Source organism: Bufo gargarizans, chromosome 2, assembly GCF_014858855.1.
Source record: "Bufo gargarizans isolate SCDJY-AF-19 chromosome 2, ASM1485885v1, whole genome shotgun sequence".
Classification (NCBI taxonomy): domain Eukaryota; kingdom Metazoa; phylum Chordata; class Amphibia; order Anura; family Bufonidae; genus Bufo; species Bufo gargarizans.
In genome coordinates this window covers 391181593-391199521 of record NC_058081.1, presented here as the reverse complement: position 1 = coordinate 391199521, position 17929 = coordinate 391181593, and the positions used below count along the sequence as shown (strand labels likewise).

The 17929-nt window shown below is 42.7% G+C and overlaps 1 protein-coding gene across 1 annotated transcript in view; it reads right to left on the bottom strand.

Moving 5' to 3' along the window:
- LOC122928207 overlaps positions 1-17929 on the bottom strand; it is a 157605-nt gene that overhangs the window by 115349 nt on the left and 24327 nt on the right. The window contains exon 4 of the mRNA XM_044280806.1: positions 3220-3425. Coding sequence (XP_044136741.1) covers positions 3220-3425 — 206 coding nt within the window. The remainder of the gene's footprint in view (positions 1-3219; positions 3426-17929) is intronic.

The window sequence follows — 17929 nt, the reverse complement described above, 5'->3', positions numbered from 1 at the left end:
AACTTTATTTTTTTTCCCCTACACGTAACTGTCTGAAGGCTTCTTTGCTTTGGATAAGGTTTATTTTTAATAACACCATTTTGGGGTTTACATAATGTATTAAAAACTTTATGAACTTAATTTTTTAGGCAATGGGAAAAAAACAGCAACATTTTTACGGGGTTCACCATGTAGTAAGGCTACTTTCACACTAGCGTTCATAGGTCCGTTCGTGAGCTCCGTTTGAAGGAGCTCACGAGCGGACCCGAACGCCTCCGTCCAGCCCTGATGCAGTCTGAATGGAGCGGATCCGCTCAGACTGCATTAGTCTGGCGTCGTTCAGCCTCCGCTCTGCTCGCCTCCGCACGGACAGGCGGACAGCTGAACGCTGCTTGCAGCGTTCAGCTGTCCGCCTGGCCGTGCGGAGGCGAGCGGATCCGTTCAGACTTACAATGTAAGTCAATGGGAACGGATCCGCTTGAAGATGTCACCATATGGCTCAATCTTCAAGCGGATCCGTCCCCCATTGACTTTACATTGAAAGTCTGAATGGATCCGCTCAGGCTACTTTCACACTTAGAATTTTTTTAAGTTATTAATGCAGACGGATCTGTACTGAACGGAGCCTCCGTCTGCATTAATATGATCGGATCCGTTCAGAACGCTAGTGTGAAAGTAGCCTAATAATGACATTACTGTTACAGTGATAGCAAATTTATATTGTGTTCTACTACTTTTGCAGAATATAAACACTGATATGTTAAATATGGAGATTGTCAGAAACCTTGTTTCTACTTTTACATAGTATTTCTTTTTTATTGGGGTATATTATAAGGTCAGGTAAACCTGTCTTAAAATGGCTTAATGCTCAATATTATAGATACAAGTTAATATGGGAACAGCCAGTCATCTGACTTTAATGGCCTGCAGGTCAGTGACTAAAAATACCCTATTTAGTGTAACATAACAGACAACAGGAGGAGGGAGATGTAGCTGCAGTATCCCTCCTTAAGGCCCCTTTCATACGAGCGACTTTTCCGCGCGGGTGCAATGCGTGACGTGAACGCATAGCACCCGCACTGAATCCTGACCCATTCATTTCAATGGGTCTGTGTACATGAGCGTTGTTTTTCACGCATCATTTCTGCGTTGCGTGAAAACCGCAGCATGTTCTATATTTAGCGTTTTTCACGCAGCCCTGGCCCCATAGGCTGAGTTCACACGAGCGTGTCCGGATTAGGTCCGGATGCGTCCCGGTGTATTGCGGCAAACCCGCGTGAGTAGGTACGCGATTGCAGTCAGTTTTGACTATGATTGCGTTCCGATGTTCAGTTTTTATCATGCGGGTGCAATGTGTTTTGCACGCGCGTGATAAAAAAACGACTGTGGTACCCAGACCCGAACTTCTTCACAGAAGTTCAGGTTTGGGTTCGGTGTTGTGTAGATTGCTATTATTTTCCCTTATAACAGAAAATAATAACATTCTTAATACAGAATGCATAGTAGGTGGTCAATTGACTCACCTTCTCCTCTTGATCGCGTAGCTGACTGTCTCTTCTGACTTCTTTAATGATGAGCTGCCGGCTAAATGACCTGTGGTGACGTCAGATCACATGCTCCAATCACATGGTCCATCACCACGGTAATGGATCATGTGATTGGACCGTGTGACCTGATGTCACCACAGGTCCTTTAGCCGGCAGCTCATCATTAAAGAAGTAAGAAGAGACTGGCAGCTACGCGATCAAGAGTTGAAGGTGAGTTAATTCTAATTATTTTTTTAACCCTCAAATGACCACCTACTATGCATTCTGTATTAAGAATGCTATTATTTTCCCTTATAACCATGTTATAAGGGAAAATAATACAGTGAATAGACTGTCACCTAGCAACCATGCGTGAAAATCGCACCGCATCCGCACTTGCTTGCGGATGCTTGCGATTTTCACTCAGCCCCATTCACTTCTATGGCCTGCGTGATAAACGCACAATATAGAGCATGCTGCGATTTTCACACAACGCATAAGTGATGTGTGAAAATCACAGCTCATGTGCACAGCCCCATAGAAATGAATGGGTCCAGATTCAGTGTGGGTGCAATGCGTTCATCTCCCGCATTGCACCCGCGCGGAAATCTTCAGTTTTTCTATCACGCTCGTGAAAAACGCATCAAAACGCATTGCACCCGCGCGGAAAAAACTGAACAACTGAACGCAATCGCAGACAAAACTGACTGAACGCACCCTGAACACATCCGGACCTAATCCGTCACGCTCGTGTGAAAGGGGCCTAAGTGTATGTACAACTGCATGGTGTGAGAGGGGGAGCAGTAAAAAAAGAGACATGTTGCATCACTTGTGCGTTGTGTGAAAATCGCAGCATGCTCCTCTTTGTGCATTTTTCACGTAATGCAGGCCCCATAGAAATGAATGGGGTTGCGTGAAAATCGCAAGCATCCGCAAGCAAGTGCGGATGCGGTGCAATTTTCACGCGCGGTTGCTAGGTTACGATCGGGATGGGGACCCGATCAATATTATTTTCCCTTATAACATGGTTATAAGGGAAAATAATAGCATTCTGAATACAGAATGCATAGTAAGATAGGGCTGGAGGGGTTAAAAAATATATATATATATTTTGGTGATGGACCATGTAATGAGCGGGGTGACGTCACCACAGGTCCTTTACCCAGGTCTTGAAGAAAGAAGACAGAAGAGATGCCGGCTGCGCGAACAAGTGGATTAAGGTGAGTTAAAATATATATTTTTTTCTTAACCCTTCCAGCCCTATTTTACTATGCATTCTGTATAACCATGTTATAAGGGAAAATAATACAATGTACACAACCTTCAACCCAAACCTGAACTTCTGTGAAGAAGTTCGGGTCTGGGTACCACAGACGGTTTTTTATCATGCGCGTGCAAAACACATTGCACCCGCGCGATAAAAATTGAACAACGGAAAGCAATCGCAGTCAAAACTAACTGCAATTGCATACCTACTCGCACGGGTTTGCCGCAATGCACCGGGGCGCACCCGGACCTAATCCGGACACGCTCGTGTGAAAGAGACCTTACAGACACATTTGAGTGCTCTGTGATTTTTTTATGAACAGCATGAGTGAATTAGAAGTTGCTGTAAAAAAAATTCTAACTAAAGAGGCCCTTCCTAAAAACCTAAATGTAGGTGAAATGTGTCCTTTAAGTGTATATAATGTTTTTTTTAATATTGAATACATACCCCACTGTATAGATTTGACTATCTAAGGATACAATACATGATACAATGTCCGTATGTTGATAGTCAGAAGAGCTCTTCTTCAGGTTTATTACATGTCCACAAGCTTTTTGCTCATCCAGAGGATAAACAGAGAGGTGATTCTTGAATCCGCATACCAAGAGCTGTCGTCTGAGGTTTATTGCAATGCTGAAGATGGGACTTTTGAGCTGATGACAAGCATATTAAAATAAGTCAGTGTATTAATATTAACCCTGTAAAGTAGATTATTTTGAGCAATCTTCACCATCCGTTATTGCTCAATGAGATATCCTGTTGCCATAAGGATGAATGCTTTCAACTCTTTACATTTTAATATGATAATTAGTGTTGAGTGAATCGGAGTATCCGAAGTGGACTTCCATCCGAATCTAAACTTCCTCGTGCTTTGTTATTTTTTCCTGAAATGGCGGTAAAAAGAAAAAAAATACATACCTCATAAATTTGTGTGCGAAGAGCCTGCTGCGGTCATTTTGAATGAAGGTACCACGCAAAATCTTGTGTGTGGTGACATATGCGGTCACCACGCCGGACGGCATGATGTCATCACGTCACTGCGCGAGAGATTGTGCAATGTCTTCAATCAAGACGCCTATGGCGGCCTCTATGCTATCTAATGGATAAGATGTGTATTTTTTTTACTGGATTAAACCCCGGAAAGCTCTCAATATTAATCTCAGATGCCTCGATCAGTGATGAACGCGACAACTGAGGGGTTCAATGATGAGGACAGGGGGCGTCGTTCCCCGAAATTGCACCTGCTACATAAAAAGAAATGCGCTTCTTGACAAAGTAATTAATCACGAAACTAATTTCTTTGTGCAATTTGGCGAAGCAGCCAAATCATATTTTCTATAACTTCACTCATCTCTATTGATAATGCTATCCACTCTACACAATGTGGTCACGGATGGATGATCAATAGGAAGTGAATTTTATTCTTGCACATAAGGAAAGATCTCACTTGTGACATTTTTATCCAACTTGGATTTTATCAGGAGAGCGAGGAGAAGATACTAAGTGGCACATTTATTGAGACCAGCATTTTAGGTGTATTTCAGTATAGTAAATGACTCCCTAAGTCACTTCATATCTTAAAAGTGAGGAGTATGTGCTGTACATTTAGATGAAACAAGATGCATTACTGATATTATTTAAAAGTGAAGACAAAACTGTTAGATGCTGGGATTGGCTTAAAGAGGACCTTTCACTAGTTTAAAAACTAAAAACTAACTATATCAGTGGGCAGAGCTGCGCCCAGGGGTCCCCCTGCACTTACTAGTATGTCTGGGCGCCGCTCCGTTCGCCCGGTATAGGCTCCGGTGTCTGCAGCTCCCTCTGTTGTACTGGGCGGAGTTTTTGTATAAGGGTTGTCCCTTGCTGCAGCATTGGCCGATCGTAGCGCACAGCTCATAGCCTGGGAGTCCCAGGCTATGAGCTGTGCGCTACGATTGGCCAGCGCTGCAGAAAGGGACAACCCTAATATCAAAACTCCGCCCACTACAACAGAGGGAGCTGCAGACACCGGAGCCTATACCGGGCGAACGGAGCGGCGCCCAGACATACTAGTAAGTGCAGGGGGACCCCTGGGCGCCGCTCTGCCCACTGATATAGTTAGTTTTTAGTTTTTAAACTAGTGAAAGGTCCTCTTTAAGTTGACAATCTGATGGCTCATCCAATAGGCAACTTTGAAAGAGAAACTGAAAATTTTTGAGCACAGAGTATTAAAATACTTTAAAACAAGCTACACATAGGGAGAAAGTAGATAAAACAAGGCCTAGAAGATAAAATATTATCTTATCATCTACGTTATCATCTACAGAGAAGTAAATATATATTTTATATATATATATATATATATATATATATATATATTTATATTACATGAATGGAAAAGGGATTTTTGTGCTGACCCAGTTAATGGTTGTCACGGTGCGGTGTGGGGAAAACACTCCACACTGAACACAGGAGGGAGGGGGAAAGGTACTAGGCCTGGAAACTGGGGATAGGGGGATGGTCACCACCTAGTGAGTCCCTAATCCATGCCCTGATTACTAACTGTATGAATGTTAGGAATGTTCATACGCCGGAACCTAGGCTGTATCTTATCCTTACAGGGCCCTGGAGATAGTGTCAGCGCAACGGATGGCCTGTTCCTTCCAAGCTGAAGGAACAGGATACCCCCTCAGGCCTAATACCATAAGGAACGAAAAAAACCACAAACAATAGGAAAAAGAGACACTTAACGCCGAAGTATGCGGACGAGCAGGAACTCAGAGGAGAACCAACACCAGCGCTTCCACAGCAAAAGGAGCTATCAACCATATAGCATGATGGGTGAGGTCAGACTAAATAGAGGAGTAGGAATTACCACTTAAGCTATACATGAGACCAGAGGTGTGGTCATACCCCGCAACAACACAGAAGAGTGAAACCAGAGAGGCTGTCAGCTCACATCACCTGCAGCCAGTCTCCTAGATCTTCTGAGCCCTGTCCCAGTAGAGACCGTGACAATGGTATTCTGTGTTATATGTGTCATTCCTTATACTTAGTATACTTTACTGCCATTTAGTGGCCATTTGTAACGATCACGTACACACACACACACAGGGAGGAGGATAGTGACCACTGCGCTCCACCCTCACCCCTGGCCCTGCCTACTTGCCTCACGAGTCCTGATGACAGGGGACAACTGGACGGCAGTCCCTAACTTAGGATACGTGCGGGTAGGACAGACAAGACAAATAACGGATAGGGAACGGACCGGGTCAAAACCAAGAGGACAACGCAGTACAGAGGGATAAGCAAAGAAAGGTCAGGAGAAGCCGGGGTCATAAATACCAGGAGAGTCGAGAAGTACCAAAGGAGTCCGCAAAGAATAGTCAGGTGGAAGCCGAGGTCAATATACCAGGAAGGATGCGCAGTACAGGAGGAGCAGGCAAAGGATTGTCAGGGAACAGGATCAGGTAAGTACACAGGTAACCAACAACTGCCAGGAACCTAAATTAACAGGCAACCTGTGGCCAGCAGGCTGCCTGTATTTATAGTGGGGAGTGAGGGTCATGTGACGTGGCCAGCGTCACATGACCGACAGACCGACCAATCAAGCACCGAGTAATCAGCTCGGCGCTCAAGGCAGACCTAGGAGCCGGGAGCCTCCCAGCTAGCAAAGCCACCCTGGGAACGAGGTGAAACGCAGATCCTTGCTCCCGAAGCTAAGCAGCAGGTCTGCGGCTGATGGGAGACCGAGTGTGCCTTCGGCACCCCGTTACAGTACCCCCCCCTTTTACGAGGGGCCATCAGACCCAAGACTTCAGGCGATGGTCTTTCAGGGTGTTCTAAATGAAATTTTCGAACAAGTCTAGGAGCATGAACCTCCCTGGCAGGTACCAAAGATCTCTCTTCAGGTCCATACCCCTTCCAGTGAATCAGGTACTGTAAGGAATTACACACCTTCCTGACATCCACTATTTTAGACACCACATACTCGACAGCATCATTAACAAGAACCGGCAGAGGCGAGGCTTTCGATGGTACTAGTGGTTCAAAATATTTAGTAGAGATTTATGGAACACATTATGATTGTGGAATGACTCCCCGTTACACCATTGATATATTTTGTTTTATGAAGTTAAAGGGAACCTGTCACCAGTTTTATGGTGTCCTAACTAAGGGCAACATAAATAAGTGACTGATTCTCTTAGCAAAATGCTGTGTCACTTTCTTTAATTGACCCAGTCAATCTGCCAACATTGTGTATTGAAAAGCTCCAGCTGATAATGATGAGTCCTGAATATTCATGAGCTCCTGACTCTTCCTGCCTGCCTGCTGCTGACTGACAGTTATTTTCCATATGAATCAGCAGCAGGTGGGCAGAGGAGTGGCTATAGCTCTGAATTAAAAAAACGCTGGACTCACTGACATCACGCTAGACTCAAATCAGCTCATTAGCATGCGGCATGTGGCATCTTTGTGTATATATTATGAGGTAACCATCTGTCACACCAGTAAGTTAATACATCTAAGGTACTTTTTAGTAGTTGATGATTGTGTATAATTGGTTAGATTATAATAAAATATCCACATGACAGGTTCCCTTTAACTATTCTTTAATTTCTATGATGTAATCTTGCAACTCCTTCTCTTCCGTGAGCTCACATCCTGTTTTCTGCAGTCTTTTCTTGTTTGCCAGACATGCATCACAGAGCTGGAGAGGGGATTCTCCTTTGACCTATATCATTTCTCAAGGTACATTCAAGGTACACTCTCAAGGTACATTCAAGGTACACTCAATTACCTAAAGGCATTTCCATTGCATCTCTGTCACTGGAATAATACATGCAACTGTTGTTGCTAGGGGAATGATTATATCAAGTTCACTATGTTACATTGTTTGTACAAAGTCAGAGACCTCTCTCACATAAATCAGTGGCATAACAGATGTACTCAACTTCACCAGGGGTTTCATCTAGTCTAGTGAAAAACCCTAATGAAATGTTCTTATGCTATACTAGGTAAGATAAAACTGCAAAAAGTAGAGCATAGGAAATAAATTCTGTCAATGTGGCTATAAATGATACAAAATATTGTACGGTTAAAAGAACAAGCCGTGTTTATTACCAATTAATTTTTTTTTTTGTTGAATTAAACTGAATATTTTTTTTTTATTTTAAGCACCCTCTTCCTAGGCCAGTGACATCACATTCATCGGTTACAAGGCCAAGGTGCAGCTCAGTCCCATTCAAGTGAAAAGACTTGGGCTACAGTACAAAACACAGCCACTATACAATGTTTTTCACTGTGCTTGGTAAGCTGTAAGGAGGCCACAGCGATGACCAGAGCACCACAGCCTCTTCAAACAGCTGATTGATGTGGGTACTAGGTGTTAGAGCTCCACCAATAAGAAATTGATGACCTATCCTGACAATTGGTCAACAATATCAAGTTCCTGGAAAAACCCTAATATGCCACAAGGCATGATGTCATTAGAGCAGGCCTGTTGCTAGAGCAACCTTTTTTGGCTGGTGGCTGCAAGCAGGGAGGCCATGGCCATGAGTGGAAGATCATTGCTGGATCAGGAAAATGTAGTTTACTGTGTGGTTTTACTGTTGCCAAAAATGCACTGAAAAAATAAGGTAATTTTTTAATTAAAAAATTCTTTCCTGCCTAGGTTCCTACAGGATATTCTTATAGAAGATCTGATTAGTAAAGTGTATTTAGAGCAATGCGCCATTGGACAAAGTTTGCTAAATAACTTGTCTCCAGAATGAAAGTGTCTATGGTTTGATTGATAATCTGTTAGCAAATTTGTGCCTATGAAACTGGCTGACCTGTTGCATGTGGGCTTGGCTGCTGAAGATATCTGTGTTGGTCTCATGTACATATGTGCCCGCATTGCTGAGAAAAATTATGATTTAATAAATGCAAATGAGCCTCTAGGAGCAATGGGGGCGTTGTCATTACTCCTAGAGGCTCAGCACTCTCTGCAACTGCTGCATCTTCTCCACTTTGATGTTTTCACTGCCTGGCCCTGCCAATCAAAGTGGAGAGGGAATGGCAGTTGCCAGGGGCGGATTAAGTGCATGATAGGCCCGGGGCTGTCTACCCAATATCTCCCCCCCCCCCCATTTTAGTTTGAGGTTTTTTTTCTGTATTGTCATGCATTTTTATAAGTGTATAGTCTTATCTGAAGATATTATAGTCTAAATATCAATGCTCATTGCCTTTAAGTGTAATCACAGACTGAACCAGAATCTAAAATCTTTTCTATAGGTTGAAACAGGCCAAGATGAGGGTATGCTGCGTTAAGTTTGGGTAAAATGTTTGTAGGGACGTAGAGTGTATTGTCTCTTAAAATTATTATGAGCAGATGTGGTATATATGTTAATGCTATGATGGGTCCTACAGACACGTGTCTGGGAGAGAGAACCATTTGAATAGCAATGTATTATTTTACTTCATTACAAAATCATTAGGGAAGTCTACTTTATAGAAAGCATTGGGTGTGTGAATGTCCCATTCATGTCTTCATAATTATATTCCATATATTCCTGTGTGGTATATTTAAATTTGCAACATATCTTAACCAATGAATTATATAATATGTCATCTATGTGTAACAGTGTGTCGATATATATATATGATCATTTAGAATATATATTTTACACTGTGTGTATCCCACTGACCATATAGACTTTTTAAGGTTTAGAAAGTATTGAAGTTGTCTTCCTACTAATTGGATTTCATGAGGAGAGCTGAATATTATTAGCCAGCCATGTGGGCAAGTTAACCACTTCAGCTCCCCTAGCTTAAACCCCCTTAATGACCAGACCACTTTTTTCAATTCTGCACTACACTACTTTCACGGTTAATTGCTTGGTCATACAACTTACCACCCAAATGAATTTTACCTCCTTTTCTTCTCACTAATAGAGCTTTAATTTGGTGGTATTTCATTTCTGCTGACATTTTAACTTTTTTTATATTAATCAAAATTGACTGAAATTTTTGCAAAAAAAACAACATTTTTCACTTTCTGTTTTAAAATTTTTCAATTAAAACTACATTTCTATATAAATTTTTCTCTAAAGTAATTTTTCTACATGTCTTTGATAAAAAAACAAAATGCAATAAGTGTACATTTATTGGTTTGGGTAAAAGTTATAGCGTTTACAAACTATGGTGCAAAAATTTGAATTTACGCACTTTGACTTTCTGAGCACCTGTCATGTTTCCTGAGGTTCTACAATGCCAAGACAGTAGAAACACCCCACAAATGACCCCATTTCGGAAAGTAGACACCCTAAGGTATTCGTTGATGAGCATAGTGAGTTCATGGAAGTTTTTATTTTTTGTCACAAGTTAGCGGAAAATGTTTTTTTTTTTTTTTTTTTTCTTACAAAGTCTCATGTTCCACTAACTTGTGACAAAAAATAAAATTTTACATGAACTCACCATACCCCTCACGGAATACCTTGGGGTGTCTTCTTTCCAAAATGGGGTCACTTGTGGGGTATTTATACTGCGCTGGCATTGTAGGGGGCCTAAAGCGTGAGAAGTAGTTTGGAATCCAAATGCGTAAAAAATGCCCTGTGAAATTGTAAAGATACTCATTGAAATTTGGGCCCCTTTGCGCACCTAGGCTGCAAAAAAGTGTCACACATGTGGTATCGCCGTACTCAGAAGAAGTAGGGCAATGTGTTTTGGGGTGTATTTTTACATATACCCATGCTGGGTGAGAGAAATATCTCTGTAAAAGACAACTTTTCCCATTTTTTTTATACAAAGTTGTCATTTTACAGAGATATTTATCTCATCCAGCATGTTTATATGTAAAAATACACCCCAAAACACATTGCCCTACTTCTCCTGAGTACGGCGATACCACATGTGTGACACTTTTTTGCAGCCTAGGTGCGCAAAGGGGCCCAAATTCCAATGAGTATCTTTTAGGAGGGCATTTTTAGGCATTTGTATTCTCACGCCCCTAAAATGCCAGGGCAGTATAAATACCCCACATGTGACCCCATTTTGGAAAGACACCCTAAGGTATTCCGTGTGGGCCACGGCGAGTTCCTAGAATATATTTTTTTTTGCCACAAGTTAGCGGAAAATGATTTTGTAAGAGAGAAAAAAAAAACAATTTTCCGCTAATTTGTGCCAAAAAAATATATTCTAGGAATTCGCCATGACCCTCATGGAATACCTTGGGGTGTCTTCTTTCCAAAATGGGGTCACTTATGGGGTATTTATACTGTCCTGCCATTAGGGGCCCTAAAGCATGAGAAGAAGTCTGGAATATAAATGTCTAAAAATTGTTACGCATTTGGATTCCGTGAAGGGTATGGTGAGTTCATGTGAGATTTTATTTTTTGTCACAAGTTAGTGGAATATGAGACTTTGTAAGAAAAAAAACTAAAAAAAAATTCCGCTAACTTGTGCCAAAAAAAAAAAAATCTTCTATGAACTTGTCATGCCCCTCAAAAGTGATCTTTATAGCGCCGCAGCGATTTTATGGTGTTTTTGCAGTGATCATAAAAAAAAATTCTGTCACTGCGGTGGGGCGGACTGAACGCAAGTATGCGCACAAGATCAGGCCTGATCGGGCGAACACTGCGTTATTTGTAGAGCCTATAGAATATGTCCTATTCTTGTCCACAATTGCGGACAAGAAAAGACATTTTCTATATAGTTCTGGCAATCTGCGGATCTGCAAAATGCGGAAAGCACATTGCCGGTGTTCGTGTTTTGCGGATCTGCAAAACACATACGGACATCTGAATGGAGCCTTACAGGGGGGTGATCAATGACAGGGGGTGATCAGGGGTTAATAAGTGATGGGGGGGGGGGGGTGTAGTGTAGTGTAGTGTGGTGCTTGGTGCTACTTATTACAGAGCTGCCTGTGTCCTCTGGTGGTCGATCCAAGCAAAAGGGACCACCAGAGGACCAGGTAGCAGGTATATCAGACGCTGTTAACAAAACAGATATCCCTTTCAAGGGTTAAAAAAATCACATCTACAGCCTGCCAGCGAATGATCACCGCTGGCAGGCTGTAGATCCACTGGTTTACCGTCCGATCCTGTGAACACGCGCTCCTGTGTGCGCGCATTCACAGGAAATCTCGCCTATCGCGAGATGACGCGCCGGCGCGTCCAAGAGGAATAACCATGCCGCCGCCAGGATGCAATCCTGCGTTCGGCGGTCCTGAGGCGTTAATGAACCCGAATGTCAAGTAAAAGGAACTATTGTCCATTGTCCCTAAGAAAACAGTAGAAGATGGTGACTCCAACATGTCTAGATTAGGGGTAATTAAAATGTCAGAAAGAAACCCTTAATTCTGATGTATACTGAATAGGTTAAAAAGGTCATGTTAATATATTATTAGGTATTTAGAATTAATGTTGAAATTGTTATGTGGTACAACAGTGCCATCTAGAGGTGGATGGACGATATTATATTATTTTATAACTTGTTTTCTCCAGCATATCAAGGGTTAAGATTACATCATAATAGTATTAACATATGTTACACCCTCCTCAGTTGATTGGGGGATCATAATCCAGGAGGTGGTAACGTAAGGTATCAGGGAGGATAAGTATAAGATCAAACCATTAGATCAGATCATAAGAAAGGATATCAAAAGAAACTTGAATTATATTTTTGACCACTAGAGAACTCCTAAGAACTGGTCCCATCCGAAACTCTGTCCATCCCTGACTTGGTAATGTATGTTATATTTTTTGCTTGTGATATTAATGAGATATTCCTCTCAGCATATAGTCAAGAGTTCTCATACTGTGGGAACATATAGTGTTAAACACCTCCCTAAATGCTAGTTGTCCTCTTAACAAAGATGCATATTGCTAATGGGAGATTAGACATTATCTGAGTAGAGGAAAAACTCTAGGAAATTATATTTCCATAGTCTGATTGCCGAGTAGGATATAATATCATATTAATATCATTTATATTTTTGAATGTCATAGGCTGAGACAGCGTCAAGGGACAACATTTATTGTTCTTGTATTAATCTGTATTTTGTCATGTTATAACCTGTTGGTAAACAGAAAATCCTGAGCTTCTCTTGATTTATTAATTATTGGTCTGTTTGATGAAGATATAGCATTTATATCTTATCATATGTAACTTAAAATAATTCTGTGCTGGTGAGAAAGTGATAGTGGGTTACACTACCATCTACTGGTGGTTTGTTGGTTCTGCGTCGATTTGTCTATCCATTGATCTCATGTCGGTTTTATATTGGATTTTTACTCATTTATAAATAAGTTATTACATATATTTTGCATAATTGATTGCCCCTTTGTTTTCTTTAATTGCATAAATTAAATTTAGAGTCTCAAGATAAAAGAAAAGGCATTTTATGTCCGCCTAGTGGATTTCCTGACTGATTTCCATATTTTATTGACATTTTATTTTTTAATATAAAATATTATTAAATATTTTTTAATATAAAATACCTTGACAGTATGAAGATGCTGCGGTGCTTCGTAAGCGCCAAAGTCTCTTCCTACGCCATTTGACATTGTTCACATGGTCTAAGTGCAGCTCTGTCCCATCTGAGTGATTGGGTCTCAGCTGTAATACCAAGCACAGTGCTATCAAATGGACAGCGCTTTGCTTGGTAACGAGCAAAGAGGCTGCGGCTCTCACTTTAACATCACGGTCTCCTCAAACAGAGGATTGGTGGGGGTGCTAGGAGTCAGACCCCCACCATCTCATCTTTCCGAGTACAGATTTCATAGATGTTACCTGCAGTCCTATGTAACACCCCACATAACACAGTGAACTATTGTGTTAGGTGGGGTATTACAAAGGACTGCATAGAACAACTACTACATTATCTGTACACAGAAAGTTATCACTGTTATCTGGGCTGTTACATAGGACTGCAGGTGACAAATTTAAATTTTAGTTGGCGAATTTAAAATACGATTAAGATAAAAAAAAAGACTTGGGAGAACTTCCGGTTCCGGCGCTGGGATGCAGGCGGCAGCGTGAGGGAGCTCCGGTGACCTCTCACTAATTAATATACCCCGCTCGCGATATACTGGCAATAGGGGACTGTGACCGGTGCGTCCCGATCCCCGAACACCTAGAGTCCATTGGTATATGGACCGCTATTTACTGCGGAGCGGCAAAAGGAGGATCTCCAAGGGACGGGGCAGAGACATAAGCGGCATGCCTGGCAAGATGGCGGACTCGCTGGAAGGCGGTAAGATAGGAGAGCCAGTTAACCAGCAGAGCCCCTCAATGGACATTAATTATAAAATGCTGGCTATAGAGGTGGCCAAACATTTAGCCCCTGATATAAGGGACACGCTCACTACAACTCTGTCTGCCTCGCTGCAGCAGCTGCATGAAGCAGTCTCCCAGCATGAGATGAGACTGGAGGAAATGGAGCAGAGAGTGTCACAGGCTGAAAATTAAGCGGCTGCATATGCTCAAAAAATGAATGAGCTTTCCAAGCAGAATGCAATTTTGTATGACCGGGTGGAGGATCTGGAGAACCGGTCCAGAAGGAGTAACCTACATTTGCTGGGGTTCCCCGAAAAGTTTAAACCGCAGGCCCTGATGGACATTTGTGAGAGAGATTTACCAAGGGCACTTGAATTGGAGGGGCGTTGTAAAGTGGAAAAGGCGCACAGGATAGGCCCGGTAATGGAGGAGCAGCAGAGGCAGACGGGATCGTCTAGAGGCCAGGGCCCTAAACCATGTCAGGTCATTATGAAATACCTAGACTATTGTGATAAGGAAGCCCTGCTAAGAGCCTACAGGGCTAAGAAAGGCCCATTGAAGTTGTTGGGACATTCTGTGCTGCTTTTTGGTGATTACTCTGCGGCTGTGGCCAAGAGGAGAGAATTTAGCCACATCTGCACCCTCCTACATCAGAAGGGATGCAGGTTCCAACTGCAATATCCGGCAAAGTTGAGGGTGCTGCACCCTAATGGATCCAGCACGATCTACCATGATCCGACGGCAGCGGAAGAGTGGATTAAGTCCATACAGAACCCAGGAGAGCCGGTGGGAGAAGACCAGAGAGGCGGTTGAGGTCCGTATAGAGCAGAGAGTCCAAGTGACCCGGAGCGGAGAAGACGGGGAGAACGTGAGTATCCAGAATCCGGGGCAAGGGGGCGAAGACCATCAGGCCGGAGGGAAGAATCCTATCCAAGGAGATAACTTTGGTCCCTTCTCTTGTTATTAGGGAGTATATAAGATACCTTAGAGTTCTTGTGGGACTGGTCTGCCTACTGGATCATGTGTGGGGTATTAATCTGGTACTGCATTTCTGTTTGGGGGGGGCTTCGGTTAAGTCCGCCAAGTTATGTTACTACTTTTCATTTGTGGTACCAATGAAATGTTGCACTTAGATGGGTAGATAATGCTAGCTGCAGTGTAGACAGCTGCGAGAGAAAGTTGTGTATATCTAATGGAGAGACCTCATGTGGGGAAAGCAGGAATTACTTCCTAGATATCATAGTGGGAGGAGGCCGCAACCCAGAAAAAAAGGGAAGTTACTATAGTAGTTAAAGTGGTTGTGATTAGGGGAGTGGCGAGGTAGGGGTGTAAACGGTGCGCGAAGGAGGAGCGCCAAAAAAACTGGTTGTTATTTAACATTTGTTTATATGTTTGTTTGCAAGGGATCTCTCTGGGCTCTTTTGGTGAGTGACGCGGACCCCTGGCTCGATAGGTCGTAATAAAAACCCAGGTGACAGACATGAAGGTGATAACCTGGAATATCAAAGGTTTGAAATCCAAATAAAAGGTGGATGATCCTACGGCACCTTAAAAACTCAAACCCGATGTGGTTCTTTTACAAGAGACCCATCTTGAGACACATGATTTTGATAGAATGAAAAAATTATGGGTGGGTAGAGTTGTTGGGTCCCTGTCACTCAACCGAAAGGCGGGGGTGATAACGCTTATTAATAAGCAATTGAACTGTCAGGTTTTACAACAGACCAATGATTCTCAGGGAAGATGGGTGCACACTCTGCTACAGGTGCAAAATACACAATATAGCATTTACAATGTCTATTGCCCTAACACAGGGAATTCTTCCTTCCTAAAAGATCTGGAATTGAGGCTACTAGGAGATCCGTGCATAAATAAGATCATAGGAGCTGATTTTAATGCGGTTCTTCACGGTGCGGTGGATCGGAAGAAGGTGGACGGAAGGATGGGGGGGGGGGGACTCCCAAGACAAAGCCCTACAACAGTTATTGGTAGGTGGGGGACTTGTAGATGTCTGGCGTCAACTTCACCCTGATCATAGTAGCTATACATTTTATTCTCATTCCCAAAACTCCTGGTCTCGTATAGACTATTTACTAGTGACTCACAATTTAGTGCATAGGGTGGAATTCTCAGATATAGGAGACATAGTGATCTCAGACCACGCGCCGGTAACGCTAGTAGTAAGCGATGACTTTCCCAGGGGGCCTGATTACATATGGCGATTCCTCTCACAACTCTGCGCCAGAGAAGAGTTCGTGGAAAAGTTAACTATTTGGTGGGAGGAGTATAAATCAGATAATGCGAATCATCTTGAAACGCCATGTCTTTTCTGGAACACTTCCAAAGCAGTGTTGAGAGGCAGAATCATGGGGTACCTGACAGGACTTAAAAAGAAAGCCCAATCACAGTTGGATCAGGCAAGCCAAAAGGTTAGGGTGACTTATCTGGATTTTAAACAGAAACCCACAGATGCCAATAGGAAAAAGTGAATTGAAGAACGCCAGGTTTTTGAACAATGCATCAAGGAAAAGGAATTATTACGTAGCTCTGAGTTTGAGGCTAGGTTATTTAAGTATGGCAACAAATCAGGGAGGCTCCTAGCCAATTTAGCAAAGGGATTGAGACAACCACAGTATATTAATAGCTTGAGAAATTCTGCAGGGACAGTTACACATGACCCGGCAAGGATTAATGCCATTCTGGGAGAATATTATGAGCATCTGTATAGGGATGGGAAGAGGGCTGACTTAAGCGACACCCTTCTTGACAGAGTCAGCTTGCCTAAGATGACTGAGGAACAAAGACACGCCTTAAACTCGGATGTCACTGTGACGGAGCTGCAGGGACTGATAAAAGGGCTGGTTAACTCTAATGCTCCAGGACCCTACGGTTACACTGGAGAATATTATAAAGCCTTATGTACTCAGGTTTCACCAGTGTTGGTGGAGGTTTATAATGGCATGTTTAGGGGTGGATCGACCCTGGACAGAACTAACCTCTCCTATATCAAATTGCTACCCAAACCTGGAAAGATCCGTTATTACCGGGTTTGTACAGACCCATTTCCCTGATAAATGTAGATGCAAAGATTCTGTCCAAAATTATAGCAGATCGATTGGCCAAAGTACTACCATCATTGATAGGACAGGAGCAGGTGGTTTTCGTCCAGGGTTGCGCAGCGGTGACAAACATTAGAACAGTACTCGCTGTTTTGGATAGGGTATAGCTCGATCCAGAGAGGGGGGAGTCACCAGCCATGCTCACGCTAGATGCTGAAAAAGCGTTTGACAATGTTAGGTGGGCATGGGTGGAGGCGGTCCTAGATAGAATGGGGATCACGGGCGCCTTTAGGGTAGTCATGTCACAAATGCACCATAGGCCGCAGGCAAGGGTCTTTACGCAGGGGCACTTATCCAAACTGTTTGATCTGCAAAAGGGGACCCAGGAGGGGTGCCTGTTATTATTTAACCTGGCACTCGAACCCCTGGCTAGAGAACTATGCAAATCTAACTTATTTGAAGGGATTAGAATAGGAAAGTCACAAGTGAAAGCGGCACTATTCGCTGATGATATTATCCTATTCATGTCAAAACCATATGAGCAGATTGATAAAAATTTTAAGGACTTGGAGAGTTTTGGGAAATATTCCGGGTATAAAGTGAACACGTCAAAATGTGAACTTCTGCCGATTGGCCAGAGGACTAATTTTGAGGCAAATGGTAATAAGGGTGTCACGGGTTCCTTACTAAAATCCCAAATTAAATACCTAGGTATAAAGATTGGACGGACACCGCATTCCATCTATCAGTTAAACTACCCACCTTTATTACATAAAATTAAGGAGGATCTAGCCAGATGGCAAAAGCTTCCATTATCATTAATGGGCAGGTGCCACTTAATTAAAATGCTGGCAGTGTCC